Source organism: Oncorhynchus tshawytscha, linkage group LG30, assembly GCF_018296145.1.
Source record: "Oncorhynchus tshawytscha isolate Ot180627B linkage group LG30, Otsh_v2.0, whole genome shotgun sequence".
Lineage (NCBI taxonomy): Eukaryota > Metazoa > Chordata > Actinopteri > Salmoniformes > Salmonidae > Oncorhynchus > Oncorhynchus tshawytscha.
Genome location: NC_056458.1, coordinates 12992914 through 13012373, shown reverse-complemented (window position 1 = coordinate 13012373; position 19460 = coordinate 12992914). Strand labels below are relative to the sequence as shown.

General features: G+C 45.0%; 1 protein-coding gene across 13 annotated transcripts in view; it reads left to right on the top strand.

The window, feature by feature from the left end:
* Positions 1 to 19460, top strand: part of LOC112250278 (unconventional myosin-XVIIIa-like) — a 103705-nt gene that overhangs the window by 61889 nt on the left and 22356 nt on the right. For all 13 annotated transcript variants that reach the window (XM_042309246.1, XM_042309242.1, XM_042309238.1 and 10 more), the window contains 14 exons: positions 57 to 243; positions 980 to 1187; positions 1401 to 1510; positions 2658 to 2723; positions 6462 to 6590; positions 11570 to 11713; positions 12006 to 12095; positions 12393 to 12512; positions 12657 to 12774; positions 15804 to 15931; positions 16046 to 16200; positions 16957 to 17080; positions 17236 to 17436; positions 17531 to 17641. In XM_042309246.1, the coding sequence (XP_042165180.1) occupies positions 57 to 243; positions 980 to 1187; positions 1401 to 1510; positions 2658 to 2723; positions 6462 to 6590; positions 11570 to 11713; positions 12006 to 12095; positions 12393 to 12512; positions 12657 to 12774; positions 15804 to 15931; positions 16046 to 16200; positions 16957 to 17080; positions 17236 to 17436; positions 17531 to 17641 (1891 nt within the window). The remainder of the gene's footprint in view (positions 1 to 56; positions 244 to 979; positions 1188 to 1400; positions 1511 to 2657; positions 2724 to 6461; positions 6591 to 11569; positions 11714 to 12005; positions 12096 to 12392; positions 12513 to 12656; positions 12775 to 15803; positions 15932 to 16045; positions 16201 to 16956; positions 17081 to 17235; positions 17437 to 17530; positions 17642 to 19460) is intronic.

Below are 19460 nucleotides of genomic sequence, written 5' to 3'. Positions count from 1 at the left end.
GCAACACTTGCAATAGACATTTCTGACCGTGTTGAATTTGTCGCTCTCCTCTCTAGGAAGAACATCAGCGGTCTGTTTATGAGTCGAGGCGGTGGGGCCACCATCCTGTCAGGCTCCATTGCTGGCCTCGAGGGCGTTTCCCAGCTGACCTTGCGGCGTGCCACCAGCATGAGGAAGACCTTCACCACTGGGGTGGCAGCCGTCAAGAAGAAGTCCCTCTGCATCCAGATCAAACTACAAGTGGTGAGAGGCCAGGGGCCATCTGCAGGGGCCAGGTCTAGTCGAGGGACTGTGAGAGGGAGAGAGATCGAGAGGGCCCCAAATAACTTATTAGATTTTCACTTCTGTTCATGTTTCATTATGTGTATATCCACATGGTGTTGGGCCACAAGCCCCTCATTTAAATCCTATACACGAGCTGATTTAGTAAATGGAGTCTTTTAATTAGCATCGCCTAATGTATGCCCTCCCTCTGAGAGAGGTGTTCACACAGTGTTTGGGGCGGCAGGTAGCCTAGTGGTTAATAACGTTGGTTCGAATCCCCAAGGCAACTAGGTGAAACATCTGCCTATGTACCCTTGATTAAGTCACTTAGTCCTAATTGCTCCTGAAAGTCACTCTAGATAAGAGCGTCTGCTAAATGTATAATCTATCTTCCTATGTTTTTGCTGTGTTATAACAGCTTTAAAGGGTAGGAGCTAGAAGCCGTCCCAGTGCAGGGTCTAGGCATTAGATTTCCTGGTCCAGAGTACATTTCTTAACTATACCATTTATTACAACTCAAGCTGATTATTTCCTAAGATTGCTTAATGTATGAAATGTGTGAGAGCCACTGTGTGGCGCCTTTGCATATGATTAAAGAGGTTTGGTCTGTGATTAAATTGGGCTACTCTCTCAGTGCACGGTGAGGCCTAGCTCTATCCTCTAGCCCTCTATCACTGTTATCATTTGAGTCCCAGCTAACCCTTCTCTCCTTCAGGACGCTCTGCTGGACACGGTAAGGAGGTCCAGGGTTCACTTTGTCCACTGCTTGCTGCCCAATGCTGATGCCCTGCGGGCAGGCAGAGGGGAGTTGGAGGCCCAGGGGGAAAGTGGAGACTCTGGCCTGATGCAGCTGGATGTGGCCCTGCTCCGGTCCCAGCTCCGCGGCTCCAAGCTGCTGGACGCCCTCAGAATCTACAGACAAGGTGAGAAGGCTGACGGAGCTAGAGGCTGTGGTTGTTAGATGAGGAAGGTCCTGAAGGGTCTGACCTGCCTAGACTGGAGTCTGGTTTCCTTCACAAACAAACCAAACGACCAACACTGCTCTACTGTATGTCACGTGGACTATGTGGTTAGAATAAATAGTTCTGTAAAAAGTGTAGCTCCGTAACCTTGCCCCCATGTCGTTGTCTTTACAGGATACCCTGATCACATGGTCTTCTCAGAATTCCGCCGCCGCTTCGATGTGCTGGCACCCCACCTGACCAAGAAACTTGGCCGCAACTACATAGTGAAGGATGAGAAGAGGGTCAGTCTATTTTTCTGTGTGTGTGTGTGTGTGTGTGTGTGTGTGTGTGTGTGTGTGTGGAGCATAGCTGAGGTCTGTAGTGTTACATTAATAATCTGAAGAGGCCGTCTCCTTCCTGGCTGTCAGTAGCCCACTGACAGAGGAATAAACCTCCGTTAATCAGAGCCATTGTGATGACCTAATCAACATAGCAGAAGCAGAGACAGGAAGGAAAGGCCTTCTAATTGCACTGGGGTTTAGGGCTGAACTTATCAACTTTGTGAAATATATTGTCTACCCTGGAGGCTGTCTGCCTGGTGGTTTTACCCTAATGATTTTCTTAGGGTAGGAACTCTCCACTGCAATGTAAATGGTGAGAGGGCCTAAAAGTATTTTAGTGTGACCCAACCTGTGAAGGGAGGATTGCTAATGAGGGTTCCACTCTGAGGTTAACTATCAATGAGGGTCAATTGTGTATTGGTCCCCTGAAAGAGGAGCCAGGCTGAAGTGAAATGGTGGGGAAAAGAACACAAAAGCTACTCTTTACAGAAGAGTGTGAGAGACTGAGCGAAGGTGGTACAGAGAGAGAAAAGCAGTCAGTGTCTCGTAGCGGGGTTTCTGTGGAAACGGCGTCAGACAAAAGGCCCTCAGTGCTCGGGACTGCAGCTCCTCTCACAGTGTAATCTAGATGGGGCCTTTCAGGCTGGGGGCTCAAGTGGACCTGTCCACACCACCCAGGGAAAGGGACGGTAGAGAGACACACAGAGACCGACCGTAACACAGAGAGGGAGAGCTGCAGGTGGTGCCCCTCTGCAGAGGCTGTATGTGTTCAAGGCTGCTATGGGGCCGAGACCACCACGGGGCCAGGAGGAACAAGCTTGGAGAAGGTGGATTCTGGAGGACGAGCTGTCTGGTCAGTTTTTGCCTCTCTCCCTGCACATGCTCTTTGTCCTTGAGAATAGAAGAGGAGAGGGTGGGAATCGGGCCGGATGTGTGAGGTAGAATGTGAAAGGACGACAGATCAGGATTCTGTCAATCTGTCTGATTAGAGGAGTGGTTGTTGGGATGCTGGGATTGTGTCAGTTGGCAGCTTGGCGGGACTGCTGTCGAGGGATAATCCGGGGGTAGAGGGGCAGGGAATGATCTGTGTGTTTGTGTGCGTTTCAAGGCGGTAGAGGAGCTGCTGGAGTCCCTGGACCTGGAGAAGAGCAGCTATCACATGGGACTGAGTAGGGTGAGTACCAATACTACCACAACATTAAAACACTTCACGCTTTGAATTAGTCACTGGTTAAACTACCTCTGTTCATATTATATTGAGTGAAAATGGGTTATAGAAACCCAGAAAACAGATGTTGTCCCATGCATACAGTAGGTTTCTTCAACTTGTAGCTAAAGATTCCTCCTTCCACTTGCTTTTCCTTGAGGAATCCCAGTAACAATTCTGAGAGAGAACGTTTTCATAATTTTACCCGTAATTTCCCCCTAATGTTTGGGGGTCTAGTTTTCCATTAGTTATATGGGAACATTCTATCTTTGTTAGCAAAAAACGTTCTGAGAACGTTTTTAGCATGTGTTTGTGTTAGGAGAACATTCCCTTAATGTCAAACAGAACTTATCTAACTAAGAACATGGTTACAATGTTAATGTTCTAGATGTGTTTTATGGGACGTTGCAAGAACACGCGTGTCCAGTTTTCTGAGGCTTTGAAGAATATTACATCAACGTTCTACCAAACATACACAGAACATGGTTGCCATGTTCTTCGAAAAATGTGTTTTTATTACACATTACACCTTGTAACTGTTGCCAAGCCCATCAAGGCCCTGATTGGTGAACCACTGATCCATTCACAGCTCTTTTTCTGCCTTCCATGAGTAACGTGCGCAGGTAGCCTACATTAAGTAAGTTTGACAATCAGTTAACATCATAACTAGTTGTGTTTATGCCACATTAAAAAGGGGAAGCTAATACATTTTAAGTTAAAATACATCTTTACTATTAGGTCCAGAGATCCTATTAAATTAATATGGATACTGTATGTAATTACTGTATATGATCAAATAGATAAGTACAGGCACACACAGCCCTTCATTTGCTGAAATAATCATTTTTTGTGTAAAAAAGAAAAAGACAAAAAAAAAGTCATTTTACATCCCGTCTTGTTACTTTTGCCAAGCCAATCAAAGCCCTGATTGGTGAACCACTCATCCATTCATCTCTTTGTTTGGCAAGGTAAGGGAAACTCACACACACAGTGCTTTTAACAGAGTGCTTTCAACTTACATATTTGACACGATTATATTTGTGCATGTTCATTTATAGAGCAATTATTATTCAACATGTCCTCTCCTGGGATTTGAACTCACAACCTCTTGGTTCATGGTACATTGCATGGGACGTTGTACTCCGATCTTCCTGCACTGCCACCATGTCCATGTCAGGTATCAGTTATTCTGACTAGTCTCTCATCATTGATTTGATTGACTTATTTCAGCAAATTAAGGGATTTCTGTATATGAGACCTCCCATATGTGCATGCACATATCTATTTGATCATATACAGTAATTACATACAGTATCCATATTAATTTAATAGGATCTCTATGGACCTAATAGTAAAAATGTCTTTTAACTTAAAATGTATTAGCCTCCCTTTTTAATGTGGCATAAACACAACTAGTTATGATGTTAACTGATTGTCAAACTATTACTTAATGTAGGCTACCTGCGCACGTCACTCATGGATGGCATAATTTGATTGAACTTTTATTTAACTAGGCAAGTCAGTTAAGAACAAATTCTTATTTACAAAGACAGCCAAACCCGGACGATGCTGGGCCAATTAGGCGCCGCCCTATGGGACTCCCATTCACTGCCGAATGTGATGCAGCCTGTAATGACAGGAGGTGCGGAAAAAATGAATGTTCTTGCAACGTTCCCATAAAAACATGTTTAGAATATTAATATGTTTTGTTCTGAGAACATGGCAACCGTGTTCTGTGTATGTTTGGTATGAGGTTTATGGAATAATTTCCTAACTCTCAGAAAACTGGACACATGAATGTTCTTGCAACATTCCCATGAAACCTGTCTAGAACATTATCTTAAGTTCTGGGCAAGTTTTATTGGACATTAAGGGAATGGTCGCTTGGAAACGTTCCTTGAACATCACATGAACATTCCTATGAAAACGTTATTTAATGACCTAATGAGACTCTAATGTTGTGGGAATGTTTGTTGTTCGCGGGGATGTGTTTGTGACTCTGGGTGAACTGTCTGACAAGTGTTGCCTGTCCTGAAAGTCTCTTGGCTGGGGAGGATGGGTCTGAGAGGCATGCCTGCCTTCCAGCCTCACCGTGAGACGCACAATCATGTCTCCTTTGTATGCATGTCGTTATAGAGTAATTTCTGGCAGGTGATGGTCTTCGATGTTGTCTTTCGCCCTGGCACTTGTAGACTAATCACAGTAAACACTGCTTGGCACACTTCTGTTTAATCCCATCAGCTGAGAAGTGGCCCATAGTCAACAAGAAAGTATTGTAATTAAAAATGGTAATTTTTTGGGAGACAGCTGTTGTTGCCTTCGGGGTTTGGAGATTGAAATGGCCTTTGGAGTAGATTAGCACCAAGATGGTGGTTCACAAAGCATTCCAACTGTGTCCTAGCAACAGCCGTTGCCTCAGCAGAATGCCAATTAACAGCAGCACCAAATCTTCTCCTGACACTGGGTCCACCACACAACTCTCACTGTGGTAAACACTGCCACAACAGGAAGTCACGTCTCATGTCCGCTTTGATTGACCCATTCTGATCATAATATGACGCCGACACCCAGAGATCTCCTAACTTGTGGTTTTCTGATGTAGAGTTACATTAAGGACAAAATGCATATGACAAACATGACTTTACTGTTTTATTTTGAAGCCAAATTCATGACATTAAACCTCTAAACATTGCTGTACAGTGTGTTTTCTGAACCCCTCCTCTTCGTATTGGTAATACAGTATATCCTGCTTAAGTAATAAAGGTAAAATAAAAAAAAGTGTTTGCCTGTTCCACCTACTGGTTCTTTCATGTATGCCAGAGAGGTTTGATCTTTTATAAAGCACTGGAGCCTGTCAACTCTCCCATCCCCATCCATCCTTCGCCTTTAAGCTGACTGACTGCCACCAGTCTTCACACTGTGCCTGACCCTGGCCTGATGATATCTCTCAGAGCGTATGTGAATGATAGGAGATTGTCATGTGACGGCACTTCTACTGGCCCTTTAACTCTGTTTCATCTTTGACCCGGCCAATGAGGACACAATGCTGACACTCTCTGGCAGAGATAACGGGCGCGTTCCAGCGGATCACTTTTGTTAAGTCGGTGACCATCGTTTTTCAGCGCCTTTCAAAGTCTGTTGCATTATGGGGAAGAATGACTGAAACAGGAGCTTTTGTGCGATTAATTTATATGGTGGAGTGATACAAATGAATGTGATATTTGAGGCTCTCTCACTGACTGATTGTACAATGTAGCCTACACACATATGATTTCAGTTTGTGAGTGTGTGTTATGGGAGTTGGAGACATGTATATTTCAACATTATAAATAAAAACTTTCATAAACACCTTTTAGTTTCAGACTTTCGGCTGTCAAAGATATACCTCCCCAACTTCCCTCCTCGACCTACGTCTACAGTCGGTTGCTTTCACCTTACCACTCAAACACGCTCAATTACTTTATTACCCAATCTTCTTGGATTAAAGGGCCGTTGTCTTTAGACTACAGTGGATGGATCTACCTCTTTCTTGGTAATGTAATATATTTGTGTAATAGGTGCTAAAAAGGCATACTCTCTTAAAGTCCATTTCAAGTCAATTATGTGACCATTTTGTTTTATTTAAATCAGCTCCAGACTTGAACAAACGTGACTATATCTATTTTTCTTGATGATGAACTAAAAGGTGTGTACTTTCCTCCCCAGTTGTTCTTCAGAGCGGGGACCTTGGCTAAACTGGAGGAGCAGAGGGATGAGCAGACCAGACGCAACATCACCCTGTTCCAAGCAGCCTGCAGTGGGTACCTGGCCAGACAGGCCTTCAAGAAGAGGAAGGTAGGCATGACTCCACCACGGCTTCACTTCATCAGAAGAAAGGCAGGATTTAAAGATGGAAGCAGGGAAGGAGACAAAGATGTACTTTGGATGTCAAGGCTATGACTGTGACTGTGCAATATGATCAGAATCTGTTTTATAGTTTGAAATCCAGGATTTATTTTCCATGATTTACATTGATAGTTTTTTGTTGTAGAGAACAGTTCAGTCTTCCTACTGGATATTCCCCCTGTTCCTGAAGTATTCTTTTAGACTACGGCAAGCTCTACAGTAAACTCTACAGAACAATATTTTACTATTGATTTAGAGACAGAGAATACAACTTTCATGTGATCTAAAATAGAGAGATGTGGTTGCCTCGGGGTCTGGAGTGAAGGAGCCTGTTTCCTGGTCCCATTTTAAAGGTTGTTTGCTCCTCCATAGGACTACAGCTAGCTCTGCTGTAAATCTATTGGCCTAACCCCACCCCCATCCCACCTGAATCACCCTGTCACTATCTGCACCAGGGACAGGGGGGTGACATGTCCCCCTTAATCACACTCTCATTGATCAGCTCTTTTTAAAAGCAGCCCTATTATACATGCCAGCATCTCCTTCTCCTCAGCTCTATCTCCTTGTCCCTCCATTAATCTCTCTCCACATGATATGGGGCCATCTCTCTGGCGCTGATAGCATTTTTGCAGTTGATGTATGAAATCCAGCACTCCTCTCCTTCCCTGTGTGATTACGCTCTGAGTGAGCAGGCTGCCTTCATCTGGCCTGGCTAGAACTGAGTTCACTGGCTGGTACACAACCACCCACAGGACATCACTACACTCACTGGCTGGTTCACCACCACCCACAGGACATCACTACACTCACTGGCTGGTACACAACCACCCACAGGACATCACTACACTCACTGGCTGGTTCACCACCACCCACAGGACATCACTACACTCACTGGCTGGTTCACCACCACCCACAGGACATCACTACACTCACTGGCTGGTTCACCACCACCCACAGGACATCACTACACTCACTGGCTGGTTCACCACCACCCACAGGACATCACTACACTCACTGGCTGGTTCACCACCACCCACAGGACATCACTACACTCACTGGCTGGTTCACCACCACCCACAGGACATCACTACACTCACTGGCTGGTTCACCACCACCCACAGGACATCACTACACTCACTGGCTGGTTCACCACCACCCACAGGACATCACTACACTCACTGGCTGGTTCACCACCACCCACAGGACATCACTACACTCACTGGCTGGTTCACCACCACCCACAGGACATCACTACACTCACTGGCTGGTTCACCACCACCCACAGGACATCACTACACTCACTGGCTGGTTCACCACCACCCACAGGACATCACTACACTCACTGGCTGGTTCACCACCACCCACAGGACATCACTACACTCACTGGCTGGTTCACCACCACCCACAGGACATCACAACACTCACTGGCTGGTTCACCACCACCCACAGGACATCACTACACTCATTGGATGGTTCACCACCACCCACAGGACATCACTACACTCACTGGCTGGTTCACCACCACCCACAGGACATCACTACACTCACTGGCTGGTTCACCACCACCCACAGGACATCACAACACTCACTGGCTGGTTCACCACCACCCACAGGACATCACTACACTCACTGGCTGGTTCACCACCACCCACAGGACATCACTACACTCACTGGCTGGTTCACCACCACCCACAGGACATCACTACACTCACTGGCTGGTTCACCACCACCCACAGGACATCACTACACTCACTGGCTGGTTCACCACCACCCACAGGACATCACTACACTCACTGGCTGGTTCACCACCACCCACAGGACATCACTACACTCATTGGATGGTTCACCACCACCCACAGGACATCACTACACTCACTGGCTGGAACTTTCCTTCACCTCCACACATGCTGTACACTACCTACATTTTAGCCATGTCTTTGTACTCTCTTTGTTTCCAGGAAGCATCCATGTGTCTTTAAGCTTTCTGAGAAATGGACATACGCTGCAGTATCTTCCCAAGGTGGCCTATGGGAATCATTTTTTAGCTAGTTGAGCAAAAAGCTGAAGTTTTTAGCCTTAATACATTTTTGTTATCTCTGCTTCTATTAAAGATTTGTGCTTCTCGTTTTGCCCTCACGACAAAATAAGCAGCTTTTGAGTAATGGGCATGTGGTGGAAATAGGAACCCGGGAAAGGCCAAGGTTTTCTCTTATTAAGTTCAAAGGCCATCGTTCAGAGACTGAGGGTGAGGAGCACTTTATAATCCACTGGAAAGGGCAGGAAATCACCACTGAGGAGCAGTGTGAAGGCTAACTGTACCATTACTAAATCCATTATTCGGGTCGCCTATTTTTTTCTGAATGCTTTCTCCTCTGTTTCTTCCCGTACGTTTATCTTTAATAGAAAGATAAGATTCAATTGATTTTTTTATTGTAAAATCTTTGCCTCTGAACTGAAGTTCAGGTTTTTGTGAGGTAAGATGTAGTACTCAATTATGGGTGACAGCTAAGGTTCTGTGGTTTTTATCTGGTTAGGAGTGGTTGTTTCATATCAGTGTATGGAAACGGTTGTTTCTGTTCCAGTAGAAAAATAGAAGTCTAAGTCTGTGTAATTCTTGGTTTGGTGGTTCATTGTTCGCTGGAAATAATATCAGGTTTTTGACTTGATTTAACATTATATGAACTTTTTAGATCATGTGTTTGTAATGTCATATAAAGTCATAAACATATGAAGTCATGACTTGATGAATATGATGTTAATATAATGTTCAATCAGGTCAAAAACCGGATATTATTTCCAGCGAACATTGAACCACCAAACCAAGAATTACTCAAATAACTCTTTATACTTTTTCTACTGGAACAGAAACAACCGTTTCCATACACTGATATGAAACAACCACTCCTAACCAGATAAAAACCACAAAACCTTAGCCGCCCTAGATTAACTATAAAACAATGAGTTTTTCATTGCAAACCTCTTGAGTCTGTCTGGTTTAGTCAGTATAGTAATGATGATAGACCAGGCCATGTGCGTTTCTCTGTCTGCTCTGAAAATATATAACATTTAACAAATATATGCAGTTGGTAAAAAAGTAGTTATTCCAAATGCACCAGCCCAAGAAATAGAAAATTGTAATTGGAGGAATGCGGTGAAGTGGTATATTACTGTGCGAATCGAGTTCCCTCCTCCCTCTTTCCTTCCTCCCTCTCTAGCAGGAAGATTAACGGAGTGTGTCTCTATCCAGAGGCCTGTCTTATAATAATGATTGTATAATGAAACCCACTAGGGCTCTCACTCCGTCTTCCCCGTTCATGAAATTTGATTAGGCTTCCATAATGTCACTGTATGATGTATCCGTTCTCAACAGATGTGCCGTGGTTAGATGGAAATACACTCTGAGAGTGTTAGGAATGTGTTCTATGGCAGCGACAAACATACGAAAAGCCCATGGTGCTTGATAAGCGGCTGGCTGTGTCATAGAATGTCCTGTAACTTTTGATTGATTTATCATGGTTTCCAGAGCTTTTTGAAGTTGTCCCAGCATGACTTCATCAGGAATATATATCTCCCTTTCGAGAAGCAACAATTTCCCTTTTGAAAGTGTGCCTGTGTCTATCTCCTCTCTCTCTCTCGCTCTCTCTCATACAGTAGTGGAGGGAGGGCATACGGAAGACAGGATGTTTTCTTTTGAAACACAGCCCAGTCTTCCTCTGTGTGTTTTCTTTCCTCATGTATACCTCTGGGAGCCGGGGGGAATTGAACAGAGCAGCCGATGGGCTTCCTAATTAAGCGCTTGTTTTAAGTCAGGGAGTGCGCTGCTGAGTGGAAGCAGGTGGTGTGGGCGGGTGCTTCTCCTGCACCGTCAAGTAGAGCTCAGTCTTCACAAACACAGCGCACGCACACACACACATGCATGCAGGCCACACACACATTCACGCACAGGTAGGAGAGAGACACACCGAACCAAAGCTATTACCCAGGCAATGACATCCACTCCTACCTAGCCCTACACTCTTAAAAAAAGGGTTCCAAAAGGGTTCTTCGGCGGTTCCCTAGATAACACCGTTTTTTCTAAGAGTGTAGATGATTATGTCAGAATCTTGGCCCACGATTCACATCCTCTCAACAGACTGACATACAGTAGACAGACAGACACCCTCTCAATATGAATAGCCCTTTGTTTATTTCTCTTCTGTTTGCCTCATTCATTAAGGTCTAAACATCACAAATGAGTCCTGTTGAATATGTCTGTCTGAGATTTGCTGAATGTAGCACTGTGTTACGGCTTTCATGGCGTAACAAATCCTAATTGGCCATAGAGGCTGACTTCGGGGCGGAATCTACTTGACGCTGGGAATATTGTGTTGTCTAATTGGGTTTTGCCATAATCTGCCGCCACTACAAATGCTCATGCACAAGCTGCATGGAAATCGTGTAACACTTGGAATCGGCTTCCAAGATGTATTGATGTTTGATTTAATTCATCAAAAGAGCTTCCAGCATTGGAAAATGGCCTGCAGCAACTCTCCAGAGAAGGCTTGACTGATGAGGCCTGGCTGGTTTGCCGATGCTGCAACACTATTGGATGTGTACATGTCCAGCCATCCTGTATGTCAATAACATGGAGACTAGGGCTAGGGTTTCTCAAGATCAAAAACGGCACGTTATTCAATAGCAAAGAGTAAATCACAGTGACGTTTAGGCTGATAATACTAATCTGATGAGATATTCATTCTCTATAGTTAGTGCGTTGAGTGGCTCTGCGTACTCTATTTCTGTAGTAGGGCTAGCTCTGTTGTACTGTACCTCCTCTGCACTGTACCGCACTATGCCTCCACTCTCTCCTCTGCATTCACACTCTCTCAGACCCATACAGTACAGTCCAGTAGCGTCGCACCCACTCTCTTTCTCTGTGTGCTGAGCAGACCCACGACCTGGCCATCCGCTGCATCCAGAAGAACATCAAGAAGAACAAGGGAGTGAAGGGCTGGCCCTGGTGGAAGCTGTTCACCACCGTACGGCCGCTCATCGAGGTGCAGCTCACAGAGGAGCAGATTCGAGGAAAAGATGTGAGTATCTCTGTCTCGCTTTCTAACTCTAAGCCTGTTTAGCCATCCAACCTCACCCACTGCAAATCTGCTCCACATGACTAAAGTAAGGGTTTTCATACTTGGAAATGTGTGATTGCACACCCACGACCATGAGTCAAGTCTCCAGAGTTGCTATATGATGTCAGGTGGGAGTGGTGAATATCTCCATAGTGTTGCACAGGATTCCAACATGGCTACCTCTGCTGTAGCTATTTTCTACTGTCTCTTTCCTGTTCTTATATTTGTGCTTGTACTGTATGTTCTCTTCCAGGAGGAGATCCAGCATCTGAAGGGCAAGCTGGAGAAGACTGAGAAAGAGAGGAACGAACTGAGACTGAACAGTGATCGACTGGAGAGCAGGGTGAGTCTCCTGGGGCCTTTCTTCTATGCACTGCATTCTGGGAGACAGCGTTTGCTGCAGGAGTAGTATAACTCAGTCATACTGTCTTCATTCACCAGAAGCTGTGTCAGGTTATCAACTCAAACAGTCCACCTTTGTTCAATGTTTGACTCTGTCTGTGATAAGAAAAGTAGGCTGAGGATATGACTCTCGGGCTTCATAGGTAGCCTTTTGAGGGTGTGTTTTTAGTGCACTGTGACCGAAGATAGGCCAGGCCATGGGGCATAGACATTAAATACTGTGTGTGTGTTCCTCCAGATCACAGAGTTGTCAGCGGAGCTTGCGGATGAGAGGAACACTGGAGAGTCGGCCTCCCAGCTGCTGGAGACAGAGACGTCTGAGAGACTGAGACTGGAGAAAGACATGAAGGACCTACAGGTACAGACAGACTCACTCACTCTTGAGTGTCTGTACTTACACTAATGTTGTGAGCCTAAATAACAGGACAGAGAAGATGGAGCACGAACGTAACATTTAGTAGGGGGGAATATTCCATTTTCTGTCTACCTCTGTCTACCTCAGGCTAAGTTTGACTTGATGAAGAAGCAGATGGAGTGTATGGAGATGGAGGTGATGGAGGCTCGTCTCATCAGAACGGCAGAGCTCAACGGGGACATGGACGACGACGATGATGATGCAGGTGAGTTATTCTGCTGCCAAAAGTCTCTTATCCACAAAAACCCATTGAATGACTATTCTGTTGTCATTATGGCTGAGTGAATGAACGCCATTATAAATATAAAAAATCGAATGAAATTGTATTTGTCCTTTGCCGAATACAACGGGTGTAGACTTTAAAACCTCTACAGGATCGGTGGGTCCCCTGTGGGACGGTTGAGCTAACGTAGGCTAATGTGATTAGCACAAGTAACATAAGTAAGTAACAAGGACATTTTCCAGGACATAGACATATCTGATATTGGCAGAAAACGTTCTTGTTAATCTAACTGCACTGTCCAATTTACAGTAGCTATTACAGTGAAAGAATACCATGTTATTGTTTGAGGAGAGTGCACAGTTCTGAACTTGAAAATCTATTAATAAACCAAGTAGACACATTTGGGCAGTCTCGCTTGACATTTTTTAACATAAATGCAATGGTTCATTGGATCAGTCTAAAGCTTTGCACATACACTGCTGCCATCCAGTGGCCAAAATCTCAATTGCACCTGGGCTGGATTAATACATGATGGCCTTTCTCTTGCATTTCAAAGATGATGGTCCAAAGAAAATACAAAAAATGCATGTTTTTTTTCTTTGTGCTATCTTATACCAGATCTAATGTGTTACATTATCCTACATTAATTTCACATTTCCACAAACTTCAAAGTGTTTCCTTTCAAATGGTATCAAGAATATGCATATGAATGCTTCAGGTCCTGAGCTACAGGCAGTTAGATTTGGCTATGTCATTTTAGGTGAAAATTGGAAAAAAGGGGGCTTGATACTTGATAAAATGCACGAGAATGGAGCTACTGTATATACAGGGAATACCAGTACCAGATCAATGTGCAGTGGTACGAGGTACTTAAGGTAGATATGTACATGAAGGCAGGGTAAAGTGACTAGGCATCAGGATAGATAATAATAAGAGGTGTAACCATTTAATGAACTATTTAGCAGTCTTATGGCTTGGGGGTAGAAGTGGTCTCAGAGCCTGTTGGTCTTAGAGCCGATGCTGCGGTACCGTTAGCTGGACAATAACAGAGTGAACTCAGACACAGCCTGATATAGAGGTCCTGGATGGCAGGGAGTTCGGCCCCAGTGATGTACTGGGCTGTCTGCACCACCCTCTGTAGCACTTTGTGGTCGAGGGCAGTGCATTATCATACCAAGCGATGATGCAGCCAGTCAAGATCCTCTTGATGGTGCAGCTGTAGAACTTTTTGAGGACCCATGCCAAATCTTTTCAGCCTCCTGAGGGGGAAGAGGCGCTGTCTTGCCCTCTTCACGACTGTGTGGGTGTGTGTGGACCATGTTTAAGTCCTTAGTGACGTGGACGCCAAAGAACTTGAAGCTCTCAACCCACTCATAGCACTGTCTACTGGTATAAGACTACTGGTATAAGAGGTTACTCATAAATGACATCGGAAGAGTGGGTTGTAAGTTGTATTATGATCACCTTTGTTTTTCAGAGGCTAACAAACACAGCTTAGAAAGGGGCCAATGGTATGTAAAGCTGCAATATGTAACTTTTTGGGCGACCCGACCAAATTCACTAGAAATGCTCATTATAGATCTATCATTCTCATTTGAAAGCAAGCCTAAGAAGCGGTAGATCTGTTCTATGTGCACTATTTCTATGCTTTTCCTTAAGTTTCGTACAATATTTGTGGTTATGGAAACTATATTTCACAGCAGTTTAGATGGTTCAATGAATCTCTACACTATACTTGTTTGTTTTGTCAAATAAACTGAAATTAGGCAAACTATTAGAATTTTTGCAACCTGGTGCGATTTCTGCATAGTGCTTCTTTAATAGTTCCAAACTGGTAATATGAGGGTATTGTGTGACTCATCCTTAGTACAATAGACTCCATACAGTAGGAAATTGGGTCAATAGTTGCATTATAATATAACTGGCCCATGAATTGACCTACAGGTGTGGAATTAAGATGCCCATTGTCAGGTCTGAGTCCTCTCTCTCCTCTGATCTTCTGCAATGACTGAGGTGTCATGCTGTGAGTGTATTGTCCTTGAGTCTCTCTGTGCCCGTGAGTCAAGGAGCTCGAATACCCGGCCTCCATAAAGCCAGAGTGGGGAGGTTTCAGATAAATGAGAAAATAATCTTGTGGATCAGAGCCGGTGGCCCCTGGAAGCTGTCATTATACTATATATATGCAAATGTCTGTTCGTAATGGAAAGCCCCAGTGTTCCTGTGTGAAGGGGGAATGGACAGCCTCTCAAACGATAAGTCTGAGAAATGAACCTGGACCCGCCTCTAGTCTCTGCTGCTTTGGTGTAGATAGTCTCTGACAGCCACAGCTCTGGGCCAAGTTAAAGCTCTAGATTAGATCGATTAGATTAGTTTATTAGTCACGTGCACAGGGTCACAGATGTAATCACAGTGAAATTCGTATTCTCCGAGCTCTAACAGTATAGGCCAAAAAAAGAGAAGTGAATGATATTATAATATTATTATTATTATTATTATTATTATTATTATTATTATTATTAATAATAATAATAATAATAATAATAATAATAAATGCACATTTACAACTGTAGCTATGCTGTTAGGTTCTGACCTTCCACCATAAACCCTTACAGATTCCATACTCTGTGTTTTCAATGGTGTCAAGTCCATTTTTACATTAATCTCCTTGTAGTTGATGAACTTTCAGTGTCATCTTCCCTCAGTAGAGACGATATCTTGAGGGAAACTCTTGTTCCCTTGAGTTTCTTGAAGGTTTTTCTTTGTATTATCAAGTTGTGATGAAATGTTTAGTAGATGTTTCCGTGTCTGTTGTTGCCAACGCTTGAATGTGAGACACAGAAAATCGTCTCTAACCTAATGATCCTCAGCAGCATCCACCTGCTCAGTCACATTGAGCCTCCATCCTCGTTCAGTCAGCCAATCTAGCATTAAAGGATTGGTCACTCCAAATGTCCCATGGTCTGTTTCCGTCACTCCCTGACCGTATGTACTGTCCTTGGTCTGTCTCACAGGGGGAGAGTGGCGGCTGAAGTACGACCGAGCCATCCGGGAGACTGAGTTCACCAAGAAGAGACTTCAGCAGGAGTTTGAAGACAAGCTGGAGACGGAGCAGCAGAATAAAAGACACCTGGAGAGAAGGGTACAGCCCTGGTCTTACACTAATGCTTAATTCCATATTGTTCCCTGGTGTACTGTAGTGATATCTCATACTGTATGATAGTAGAGTACTCATACTGTGTGGGTGTGTGTGTAGCTGACTGACTTGCAGGCGGACAGTGATGAGGTGCAGCGCTCTGTGCAGCAGCTGAAGAAGAAGTGTAGCAGATTGACAGCTGAGCTGCAGGACACCAAGCTGCACCTGGAGGGCCAGCAGAGCCGCAACCACGACCTGGAGAAGAAACAGAGGAAGTATGTACACGCACGCACACTAATACACAATGGTAAAGCCTTCATTCACCAGCTCTGGTTATTTAACACTGACTATAGATATAAGAGACGGTCACATATAGCACTAGATGACACACCATCCAAAGAGGGAGAAGTGATGAACCTGTTTCTTTGTCTACTGAAATGTCCTCACTCTCACCAGGTGACCTACCTAGGATACTACTACACATTTCTTCATTTGAACAGAGAATAGAGACTGGCTGTAATCTGTGGAATTGCATTAGCCAAGGGAATGAGTCAGACTTTTAGAACTTGAGAGGTTTGTGCTGTGACAGAATGTGATCTCTCCCCTGGGGCTAATTGAAGATGCTCTGTGGGAGTAATCATTTTCAGCTGTGCAAAGCCGAGGACGGCTCCTCTTAGAGAAGAAAAAGAGAATTAAGAGACCTGACAGTTCAGAACACTTCACAATTCAGCTGAACACTCCTAAGTATAGCTGGCCCAGACTATTGAATAGAACATTATGCTATTGTAAATTAACAGGCCACTCATAACATTTAAAGGTGAGTGCTGATAATGAGGTTAAAATGGAAGCTATACTGCTAGCTATAGTCCTCAGTGGGATGAGAGGAAGTGAAAGAGTTTTTTATTGCAATGAATTCAGTTGTAAATGATTTAACTCAACGAATGGCCCTGGTTAAATATTTGATCTTAGGAGAGGTCTTGAGGCTGTATGACGGCCTGCCAGTAGTGTAACATGAGTGTTGTGTGTTGTAGGTTTGACTTGGAGCAGAACCAGGCCCAGGACGAGGTGCTGAGGGAGAAGAACCTGAGAGAGAAGCTGTGCCGGGAGAGAGACATGATGACTGGGGAGCTGTTCAGTCTGCGCCAGCAGCTGCAGGTACCAGCTGGACAAGGATGATAGATCATAATGTTATCGTTGCCCCTGGGAAGACCATGTTCTCCATGTCCTCTGTATGTCTGGCCTGGTCCAGGAGTCCTCTGAGTATCTCTGTCTTTTTACTGCCCCCTGCCTACCTGCTTGCCTGTCTGCAGGACAAAGACATGGAGCTGTGTGCCGTCCAGCTGAAGGTGGAGCAGCTGGATGCGGAGCTACAGGACCTGTCCTCCCAGGAGTCCAAGGACGAGGCGTCGCTGTCCAAGACCAAGAAGACCCTCCGCGACCTGGAGGCCAAGGTCAAAGACCAGGAAGAGGAGCTGGACGAGCAGGCCGGGACCATCCAGATGCTGGAGCAGGTAGTGGAGGAAGAGAGGAGGTGAAGAGGGGAACAATACAGAGCCCTTATAGGAGTTGCCGGTCTATAACATTCTATTTGTGTGTGTCCTTCAGGCTAAGCTGCGTCTGGAGATGGAGATGGTGAGTCTGCGGCAGACCCACTCCAAAGACATTGAGAGCAAAGATGAGGAGGTGGAGGAGATCAGGCAGTCCTGCAGTAAGAAGGTATGGAGGCCTGCTCACACTCAGCACACGACTGTATTTTCCACAGCAGTCCTATTTGTGTTTTATCAGCTATGCATAACCTCCCTACTTTAGCAAAACAACATGCCGACCCATGTCAAGTATACAACAGCTCTGACAGGCACTTAAACTAACACATACAATAAAGTGTAGGCAATAGTGTCAAATTACGCTGCACTCTGAATTCCTATCTTGACTGCCTTAATTTCCCCAATAGCAACAAGTCATGGCAACCATATCTGGAAATGACTGTTGACGTGATTTGTCGTCATTTGGAATGTTTTGATTACGTACTTGTATAATTCTTTATTCATTTTTACCCACAGTAATTTCACATTGACAGTCAGGCATTTAGTGCCGCATAGAGTATGACATTGATCCCTCTGAGGGGTGGCCAGTCCTATTCTGGCTGTGCCGGGTGGAAATTATAACAGAACATGGCCAAGATGTTCAAATGTTTATAGATGAACAGCAGGGTCAAATAATAATAATCACAGTGGTTGTCGAGGGTGCAACAGGTCAGCACCTCAGGAGTAAATGTCAGTTGGCTTTTCATAGCCGATAATTCAGAGTATCTCTACTGCTCCTGCTGTCTCTAGAGAGTTGAAAACAGCAGGTCTGGAACAGGTAGCACGTCCGGTGAACTGGTCAGGGTTCCATAGCCACAGGCAGAACAGTTGAAACTGGAGCAGCAGCACGACCAGGTGGACTGGGGACAGCAAGAGAGAGAGAGAGAGAGAGAAAATGCTTCAATTAACACAGGACACCGGATAGACAGGATAAATACTCCAGATATAACAGACTGACCCTAGCCCCCCGACACACAAACTATTGCAGAATAAATACTGGAGGCTTAGACAGGAGGGGTCGGGAGACACTGTGGCCCTGTCCGACGATACACCCGGACAGGGCCAAACAGGCAGGACATAACCCCACCCACTTTGCCAAAGCACAGCCCCCACACCACTAGAGGGATATATTCAACCACCAACTTACCATCCTGAGACAAGGCCGAGTATAGCTCACAAAGATAACCCCACGGCACAACCCAAGGGGATGGCGCAAACCCGGACAGGAAGACCACGTCAGAGACTCAACCCACTCAAGTGACGCACCCATCCTAGAGATGGCATGGAAGAGCATCAGTTAGCCAGTGACTCAGCCCCTCTAATAGGGTTAGAGGCAGAGAATCCCACTGGGGAGAGGGGAACCGGCGAGCCAGAGACAGCAAGGGCGGTTCGTTGCTCCAGTGCCTTTCCGTTCACCTTCACACTCCTGGGCCAGACTACACTCAATCATATGACCTACTGAAGAGATGAGTCTTCAATAAAGACCAAGTCTGCGTCTCTCACATGGATAAGCAGACTATTCCATAAAAATGGAGCTCTATAGGAGAAAGCCCTGCCTCCAGCTGTTTGCTTAGAAATTCTAGGGACAGTAAGGAGGCCTGCGTCTTGTGACCGTAGCGTACGTGTAGGTATGTACGGTAGGAACAAATCTGAGAGATAGGTAGGAGCAAGCCCATGTAATGCTTTGTAGGTTAGCCGTAAAACCTTGAAATCAGCCCTTGCCTTAACAGGAAGCCAGTGTAGAGAGGCTAGCACTGGAGTAATATGATCAAATTTTTTGGTTCTAGTCAAGGTTCTAGCAGCCGTGTTTAGAACTAGCATCTCTGTTTTGTCTGAGTTTAAAAGTAGAACATTTGCTGCCATGCACTTTCATGTCTGAAACACAGGCTTCCAGGGAGGGCAATTTTGGGGCTTCACCATGTTCCATTGAAATGTACAGTTGTGTGTCGTCC